General features: G+C 48.6%; 1 protein-coding gene across 6 annotated transcripts in view; it reads left to right on the forward strand.

Moving 5' to 3' along the window:
- The window catches only part of LOC140912881 (transmembrane protein 263-like), a 313,599-nt gene extending 303,695 nt beyond the window's left edge, over positions 1–9,904 (forward strand). For all 6 annotated transcript variants that reach the window (XM_073348103.1, XM_073348107.1, XM_073348102.1 and 3 more), the window contains one exon: positions 7,799–9,904. In XM_073348103.1, the coding sequence (XP_073204204.1) occupies positions 7,799–8,085 (287 nt within the window). In that variant the 3' untranslated portion in view covers positions 8,086–9,904. The remainder of the gene's footprint in view (positions 1–7,798) is intronic.

Here is a 9,904-nt window from a genome sequence, read left to right on the forward strand (position 1 = left end):
AGAGAGAGGGAGACTACCTATGGTAAAGTCCGGTTGCTCGCAACCCCTCGTCACTGTGACATGCCTTAGTTATAGGTTAATGTGGCTCGCCCTGGAAATTGAGATGGTGGGTGGATGGGTGTGCAGTGATGTAACTGGGTGCCCCTCTGAATTTTTCAAGGACAGACTGAAATCTGAATCCTTTTAGGATCTCCTTCGACAGTATCACCAGTCTTTTGGCATACTGTAGGTACCTGGCTGCCCAGCCAGCCACACAAGTTCTGGCCTTCTGCATCCATTGTACGTTGGGAAGAGGAGGAAATGTTACTGTGCTGCAGACCCTTTTAGGAAATGGCTTGTTGAGATTTCCTTCCTCCTAATGCTAAATTGTGAGTGGGGGATGCCACATTTAGCCTGCCAAAGGCCCCTAATGTGGGCCCATCTATATTATAACCTCTACCATGTGATAGGAGATGTTGTTTATTTGTATTATAATGTGCATAGATGCCACAACAGAGATCAGGGCTCCAGTATGCCAGGCACTGTACAAACACAAAAGGAGACAGAGTTGCTACCCTCAAGAGTTTGCAAATGAAATAGATAGGATGGATGAACAACTCAGGCCCAGCAAGGGGAAGTGTCTTACCCAAGGTTACACGCACGTCAGTGGTCAAGCTGAGAATGGAACCCTGGTCTCCAGAGTCCCAGTCTAGTGTCCTACCCCCTAGACAATGTTGCTTCTACTGGGTTGTTTCTGAACACAGTTACCTTTTGTAGTGCAGATGGAATGTTAACCATGCTAAAGACTTGAGCTGTCCTCAGTTCAAAGATATAGTTAATGTCCAATCTAGGGTTGCCATCCATCCAGGTTTTACCCAGACAGTCTGGTTTTTGGCTTCTGTGTCTGGGTACCATTTAGGATTGCCAGGTGCCCGGTTTTCAACAGGAAAGTCCGGTCGAAAAGGGGACCTGGCAACCCTAAATGGCATCTAAACCAAAAGTCTGCTTACTGTGGGGTAGGGGTAGGCACCAGGCCATTAACCCACGCCAGCCCCTGCTCAGCTGGGACTGCCTCCTCCCTGCAGGCAGCCTTCTTGAGACGATCCAGTGATGGGGCAGGAGAGCAGCGAGCAATCAGGGCAGGGCCTTGGGAAGAAGAGGCAGAGCAGGGACAGGGTGCGGGGAAGAAGAGGAGCAGGGCATGGCCTTGGAGCAAGAGGAGGAGCAGGGGCAGGGCCTTTGAGGGGAGAGGTGGGGCACAGAGCAGAGCCTCGGGGGTCCAGTTATCAGCAATTAGAAAGGTGGCAACCCTAGTCCCATCTAGCCTACAAAAGTAACCATGTCATAACCAGGTACTCTGCAGGTGGGCCCTTAGCAGTAAAAGTGTGGAGCTGGAATGGAAATAGTGTATCAGGAATCAAAAAGGAACAAAACACCTTCCAAAATGTATCAGACCAGCCACTATCCCCTGGTTGAAGGCTACCCTCCCAGTTCCTTACTTACAGCAGTGACTAAATGCAACACAGATCCTCACACTTACATAATCAGAGTTTACACTGCTTCACGCTCAAGGCTCAGCTGAGGAAAACAAGCCACTCCATCTCACTGTTCGTTTACCCTCCTGAACTCTGTCTTTGAGTGCTTCAGGGTAGACACTACAGCAGCTAATAACCTCACAGGGCATGTGCAGGGAACAATTAAAGCTCGTTGTGCCAGGATTGGGAGACAGCCACGCCCATTTTGCTGAGTGCAGCAGCCTCCCGTGCGGCCGGTGACAGTGAGCGGCAAGCATGTCTCACTGATTGCAGACCCCGTGAGTTAACATGTAAAAATCAATGGCTAAACTCAAGCTGGCATTTCTGGGCCTCTTGCTAATGGCAGCCATTTTGGTGGAAAGCAACAGCATCCATTGCCTGGATACCACAGGGCTGGGGAGAACAAGGCAGCTGAGACTGTAAACCAGCTTCCATCCAGCTGCATCATGGGATTAGTGAGCAAAGCAAGGCACAGGATTATAACATGACTGTTCAAACAGAGAGCTAGTTGTTAAATAGAAAACCCTTGCACTTGGCATTGGGGTGTCTTGAACCCCAACAGCACAGTACGGAGGGATGAATGAACTGCAGTTCCTTCAGGGGCTGCAGGGTGGCGCTATGGCTCATTACAGATGCCACCAGGATGGGTCCGGCAGGACTCTTCCAGCTGCACATGAGAGACTTAAAAGTAGGCAGTGTCCCTGATGCAGGAGTTTTTCACAGGTTAGAAGGCCTAAGCTGTGGTTTAGTTTGTGAGATACAGCTACCCCTGTGCCCGCACATCAGAAGCTTTCTGTCTCTGCTGCATCTGCCTGCTCTGGAGGTTGTTGCTTATAAGGGAATGCATTGCCAGACTGAAAAGCTTGGAGACCGAACTCCTTTGTTTATCCCCAGAACAGGCACAACACAGCAGCAGGGCAAGTTTCTGTCGTTGTGCCTGATCTCTCATTGGAGACATCCCTGATGAGATAAATGGGAAGTTCGGTCTTTGGCATCTCTGCCAAGACTATCCGTGGGATCCAGTCAGTGCCAGGTGTGATGATACACTCACAACACTTCCATATTCAAAACACTGCACCAGTATGAGCTAATTAACCCTCACAACATCCTTGTGAGTTATGGGTAAGTATCAGGTGGAGTCCCGGTGTTTTAGATGGGGAAACAGACACAGCATTGCCAAACACTCAGAATCATGAGTCCGGGCCCAAACAATCGTGAGATTTTGTATAAACCATATATTTTGGGTTCTTTTATTTGCCTTCTGTTTTTTGAGCCTTTAGGAAGCACTCGAGTCCTGTGTTCAGGGATTTCTCCACAACCATGAGTCTAGAAACTTATTTTTTTAAACGTTTCACACAAATTCACATGACTCCAAGAGGTGGGGCTTTAAGAAAAATACAAATAATCATGGGGCTCATGATAAATCAAAGTTGGCAACATTGCAGATGCACAGAAAGAGGAAGCGACTTGCCCAGCAAATCAGTGTTGGGAATGGGATTACAACTTCTAACCAGCTGACTCCCAACCCCATTAATTCCTCCAGACCCTGCTACCTAATAGTGATTGTATGCTAGACTGAGTCCTCCCAACTCATTTCACATTGATCACCAAACAGTAACCAGAAGCAGATAACCTCTGATGCCTACCAGCTTAGATTAGATTTGAACTAACAGCCCCATCTTTTTGAGCCAACCAGCCTGCCTCTCCTGCCCCCTGAAACCTAGGACCAAATGGAAGACAGTGCCATAGATGAGAGAGGCTTTGTTTCCCGTTTCCTGAGCCAAGCCAGTCCCTCTAGCCTGGGACTGGATTGAAATCAGTGTTCTAAAAATGAAAGGCCCTGTATCCGTATCCCATTCCTAAACACTCTCCTCACCTGCCCCTGCTCTCTCTCATAGGTAAGCGGCAAGTACAGCTTGCACAAATCCTCTTAGAGAGAAGGATTCTCTTTGTCCATCCTATCAGCTGAGGGAAGGAGTAACCAGGGGTCCAGTCGCACTCAGCGCTAACATAGCATACAGTTTTGTCATTTCATGTATAATAAATAAATGCAAAACCCCAGGCATTTGCTGTGATGCCTCTGAAAATTGTGTGTGTCAGTTCCAATGTGCACATCACCATCCTAACACAACTCATATGCTCTTTACAGTTTGTTTTCATTATCGGGTGAGAAAGTGTGGCTTTGTCTGCAGACCCAGCAGGTAGATTCACTGCTCTGTACAGACCCCAATCAGGATTGCGAAAGGCCCTGGCTAAGGATGAGAGTCTATTGTGTGTGGGTGCTGACCTCAAAGCAGAGAATCAGCATACATGCAGAGGTGCTTTTTTCCCTGTCTTTTTCCTTCCCTTCTAAATTGGCTTGGGGTGAGGTGAAGCTGAAGGGATCCTCGGAAAGGCCAGGTCGTTGATTGAAAGGAAAAGGCGTAATGGATGGTGAAGAGCTTTCATCAGCAGGATGGGCTGCAACAGGCTCCAGGGAATAGCATTCTGCCTGCACTCTGGCTGTGTGTCTGTCTGATTATTGTGTGTATTTTCATCTCCGCTGTCTCTCTCTCTCTTAATCTGGGCTCCTCTGTGCCACCAAGATGCATAGCTCACTCCATTGTCTGAGAGACTAATTTGCACTGTAAATCTGATGCTTATCTTACATGACAGCTTACTATGGGGCTTACTGCAGTCCTGAAGACAAGCTATCCAGAGACAGCCAGGGAGCTTTAGACAGGTTGACTGGGATGAAAGATGTGCTCCCACCCTGGCGCACTCTCATCTACTCCCCGGTCAGAGCTTGGGCTTTGTCCCTTGCATTTTGCTGTAACCCATTTTAAGAGAGTCAAAAAATAATCCAATCTGAGTTGAAGTTTGGATCACAACACTCATCAGCTCGGGGGTAGGAAGTCAGAGCTCTGAAATGCTGTTGGAGCGGCCATCAGTTTACCAAGGGTGAGGGCTCCACCCTTGCTTCCTGCTGCTCATCAAAGTTAAGCAACACAGGAGGGCTAGAATCCAAGTGCTGGCAGCCACTTTAGTCTTGGTGATCTCTGAGTCTGGAATTCCTAGAGCTCGCTACAGCATTGTTGACTTTGTGCCTAGCATAATTAGAAGGATTCATTGTTCTTGTCTTAACTCCTTAATGCTTCCTGACACTTTCTCCAACACTTTTCAGTTCTCTGCAGGCCATGTGGCATCTTAACGCGTCTCATATGCATGTGCCGCCTCCTTTCTGGTCCTCAGGCTATTCACCTGAAGGCTTCCATATCTCATCTGATCAGTTTGACTCTAGTGTTGATTGGAAATGGGGACAGGACACAAAAGCTCCCACATCGAGGCCCATCACTAAGCCATTATCAGGGAGACCTACTAGAGGGCTTCGTGCCCTGAGCTTCAGCAGCGTGATCCCCTCCTGGGACAAGTAGGCTTGTTGCCCTCCATGTCTAGAGAAGGTGGCACATGTAGTGCACTTCTGAGGGATGATACAGCACAGTGAACACAAGACTCCAGTGATCCCATCCCATCATAGAAGGGTTAGTACTTGTGAGACTAAAATGGAACCAGTGCCAACTTTCACCCCTCCCTCAAAATGGACCTGCTCTGAGGTGTGGTTGATTTTCTGTGCTCCTCTTTTTCATACATCCCTGCCTTTCCTAGTCCAAGTGAGAAGCCAAAGCACCAAAATTGCTATACCAGAGAGGCTGCTTTTTATGGGGGAAGTAGGTTCAAACTAGACCAAAAATGGAGTCCTGGCATCTTTAACTGCTCCCTGCCCCACAGGAAGAGAAGGGCTTTCTTACAAAAGCGCAGTGTTGCTCTATGGCAGTGAGCCCACTGGCCTGTTCCTGTAGAACAGGTGGAATTTTAATCACTTGGGACCGTACCAGAAATCGTGCAGAGAGCATATTCTAACCCAGTTTTGCAGACTGGTTACGTCAGATAAAGATCTGAATATCAGGGGCTTATCCAAACCCTTTGACACCAACAACTCCTCCTAGCAAGTGCACTGCCCCAGAACTTAGCTGCAGGCAACTGATGGCGCCTCCCAAGCAACTTCCATGAAAGCAAGCAGAGCACCCAAAACTGTCTAAGTCAAGAAGGCTCCAACATATGCCAAGTAAGAGACCTGATGAGGTGCAGGGACTAATCCAATTTTAAAAGCACCATGTAGCTATTTTTTGTAGAAGATCCAGAACCACTCCCTTCCCCACTGAGTGACAGTGGCATAGCCTGTTAGCAGTTGATCTGATGGGCTGAAGTTTAGTCTGCAGGTGCGCTTAGACTATGCGGAACACGCGGGGACCTGTTTCACAGCTGCACTAAGGAGCCCCTTTGTGCCAAGTGCTATGACAAATATCCCAAGACAGTCCATGCTCCAAATAGCTCACGATTCAAGGGAATGACAAAAAGGAATAGGTGAGCAAAAGAAATGTGGATGGAGGTGCAGGGTGGGAAGCAAAAGTAACAGTAAATGGAGCAGGATTGGCATAGAAGGCATAACTCTGATGTCTCCATCAGCCACAGTGTGCAGCATCTGAAGACCTTGCCATGCTATTAGCTATTCAGCCTCTGCTTTCTGAAGTTCCCAAGCCCTTCACTTGCTAGCAAAGGAAATGCACTGACAGAATCAATATCAGCCACAATCTGCATGGAAATGAAAGTGGGTGGTGATATCAAAAGGGTTTTTCCAAGTAGAATTTCCTGTTGCCTGGAATATTATTAGTATTCCAAGTGGAACACTGTTGACTAGTTGAGCTGAGTTAATAAATATGGGGGTCCCTCTTGAAGAAGCAGCGATCATTGCAGCATGGTTTGTGTCTGTGAGCACGACCTAATGCGTGAGACATAAAAATCCCTATGAAGATCCAAGGGGACAGACCACAGCCAGCTGTTGGTTAGCTACAATAACCTGTTCTTCCTTTGTCCAGCCGCTTGGGCTAGTGTGAGTGAATGGCCTGTAACATCTTGCCATAAGTGACCCATCTAGCCACTCTCAGTCCGGGGATGTGGCTAGGAATGGGAAGCAGCATTTTGCTGGGGATTCCCCTGCTGAATGGCTCTGAGTGGTCTCAGCCTTTTGTTTGTGGCAATGTGTTCCAGGCCAGTTCCTTTGCATGTCCCATGGACTGTATAAACATTAACGGATCTCGCTGCTGAGCTCTGAAGAGCCTCTCTCTTCAGAGTGCTTACAAAATCTCTGTGATTCTCCTTGCCAAGTGACTGACTAATTCTGACAGAATTCCTGGCTTGGGCTTTGTACGGACACATCATTATTATGCAGGCTTTCAGCAGCCTGCCGTTCATCTCCACAATTTCCCCACTTCCCAGAACATGGGGAACACATCCCAATAAAAGCCCTCCTGCTGCATGGTTTTGCTTTATCAAAATGAGTCCATGTGTGTTAGCTATCAGCCCTCTAAGCTGGCGCTGGGTTAGAAAGGACTTTACTGTTGCAGGACTACAGTGTTTCCAGAGGGAGCTTTCTCTCCTATCCAGCAAGACTCCTTTGCTGTTTTCTTGTGGTTGTTTCTAACATGTCCCGTGTATAGAACTGGCAGCAAATAAGAAATCCTGGCACCTAAAACATCCCACCCCTCTCCAAAAAAACAGTTACCACTTTGCTGCCTGCATCCAGTAGTGGCAGTGGACACAAGCTGAGAGGGGGTATGTGGAAGGCAGCTTCAGAGTTGAAAAGTTAGAACCCCATGAGTAGCAGCTTGGAACTAACCAGCTCCTCAGCCCTGGCAAATTGTGAGCATTGCCCCATGCATACCATCAAGAGAGAAAACTTCTAAGTGCCCACCAGACAGGTGGCATTTCAGCCATTATAGCTCTGCAGTTCTTGCATCTCATGCTAGCAATTCCTTTGCTTTACTAGCAGTAGTTAGTGTGGAGGGGAGAGGAATTATGTCCCTTGATAAGGGGGTTCACCTTAAATGAGGCAGTGAGATTTGACAGTTATGTAACTGAGCTTTATTGATCCTTTCTGCACTGCATGGGCATTCACCAAGCACTCACTAAATTCCCAAAGTCTTCTCCCATTATGCACTGGACTGTGTAAATTGTGGTTCCCTGGTAAGTCTCAGCTTTGGTTACTCCAGTGTCCTGGATATTGCAGTGAGGGGGCAGGGGTATTTCTGGGGAAGACTCTCTAGGTATTGGGGTGTGTCTGCCTTTTCCTAATGTGCTGTGGTGATGAGGAACCCTTCAAAGTTAGAATTGACAAGAGCTACCTAGGAGAAGAGTTTTAGGAGATAATGCATCTAATTGCTTCCCCATTGTCTTTCTCCTTGCAGACTCCAGCAAGGACCATCCACAACAGCAGGCAGGAGTGATCTGGAGAGTGACGGGAGGCCTGTTCAGCATCACGCGGGGAGCTGTGGGGGCAACGTTGGGAGGAGTTGCCTGGGTTGGCAGCAAGAGCCTGGAACTCACCAAAACAGCTGTGACCAGCGTCCCTGCCGCCAGTGTTGGACTGGTAAAGGGCGGCGTCTCAGTGGTGACCAGCGGCGTGGGAGCTGTGGGCAGTGCCGTGGCCAACAAAGTCCCTTTCACCACAAAGAAGAAGGACAAGGCTGACTAACCCTGATTGCAGCTTCCTTGCAAAAGATCAGTCCATACGCTCCCTCTCCACAGCACCTCTTCAGATTGGAAACAGCCGCCTCGGGGCGGGGACAAAGCACCAGGGCAGACTCCAGCTGCAGCCCGCTCAGCACCACCTGCCTGGCTCAGAGCTCACAGAGTCACTGCAAATTTCTTTCACTCCTACCACCTACTGGGGGCCCACTCTCCTCCGAGGGCTTTTGAAGGCACAGCTTCTCTACCCTGCAGTTTCCTTCCCCTTTCTTGCTCTCCCGAGCACAGAGGAGTGGAAGTGGGCACTGGGAGATGGCAGGGGGTGGGTGGGAAGAACTGTGCTTCAGCATGAAGCCCACACATGCTCCTGATGTTCCTTTCATTGTATTTAGTTTGGGTTCAGTTTCAGGCCCCTGGGAGGTGTTCTTAAGGTTTGCTGGGGGGAAGGAGAGAATTGTTATAAGAAAGTCCCATTGACATGAAGAAGAGATACTGTGGCTAATGAAGGCTTGTTCCTCCCCCGGAGAAATCGAGGGGAGTACCCATATCCCTTTGTCTATAGGTTTCAGTCCCCAAGCTGGTCCTCCCAGGTCTGCACTCAGGCGAAGTGTGCACTTGGAAAGGGAACCCTCAGCCCTAGCAGAGCAGCTCCCATGTCACGTGATATCACACGAGTACGTTGTACAAACTGGAGCAGATTTCCTAGTTTAGGGGTGAATGGAGGAGGAAATGTCTGTGTCTGTAGCCTGGGGAGAGGGAGTACCAGGTCACCATAGCGCCAGAGGCACCATTGCAACGTTACAGCAGGGAGGCTAAGCCCCTGTAATGTTATAGCAGAAGGCAGCACTGCTGCCATAATATTATGACAATAGGCAGCCAGTGCAGCTTCAGCAGTAAGGGGCACCAAAGCTTTTGTCACAGGTGAGGCAGACTTGGCCTTAATGTAAGCTGGTGCAACCTGCTGAAGTCGTTGGCATTTCTCCCATGCAAGGCAGAGTCAGTCTGGCTCCATGCCTTGCTCACGGTACCGCTCCTCAGCTGTGTTAAAGAACATACGTTTTAAAGGTGGGGACCCTGGTTTGCCTCCACGGGATGTAATGTTAAACCCTGGTAAAGCATGTTCCTGAACCTAATTTGAGTCCTGCAGTAGGGGTTCGCCTACTGCACCACTCTTACTATGGCTGGGCACCTCAAAGAACAACTCCCTGAGGTGTAGTGGCATCATTGTGATCACACAAGCCTGCTTTAGAGAGTGATTTCCCTAGATTAATGAGAGTACGCTCCAAAGCAGGCGACTACTGAGCTAGTGTGCACATTGCATCAGCAATTCGTACACCACACACTACTCACGGGGTTCCAGCCTGCCTCAGTAGAACGAGCACGTGACACTAAATAGTCACCCTGTGTTCTTCAGCTCAGCACAGACCCAGAAACTGAGTCTGCTGCTGCCTCTCCGTCCTAACCCACTCTGTCACATGATTCTCTCTCTCTCCCTGAGTCCCCTGCAATCCCCAGGATTAATGGGATAAGGAAAGCCCCACGTTCCAGCATTAACTCTGCCTTTCCTGGCTTTTGTCAGGTTTTTTGCCTAGATTGTTAGGTTTGGGGGTGCATAGAAAAGTGACACAGTGTTTGCAATGTATTTTATAAATATGCATCTATATTAGCATGTGTGTATGTAATCTGCAGTACACAGGCATGTTTTCAACCAGGTAAACTAACCTGTGCCATTGCTGCAGACCTGCTCACATATTCGTCTTTGGCAGGTTCCAGCATATCGTTTTTTTATAGAGGGACGCTGTCTGAATAAAAATCATGTTTTAGCA

The sequence above is a fragment of the Lepidochelys kempii genome, chromosome 6 (genome assembly GCF_965140265.1).
Source record: "Lepidochelys kempii isolate rLepKem1 chromosome 6, rLepKem1.hap2, whole genome shotgun sequence".
NCBI lineage: Eukaryota > Metazoa > Chordata > Testudines > Cheloniidae > Lepidochelys > Lepidochelys kempii.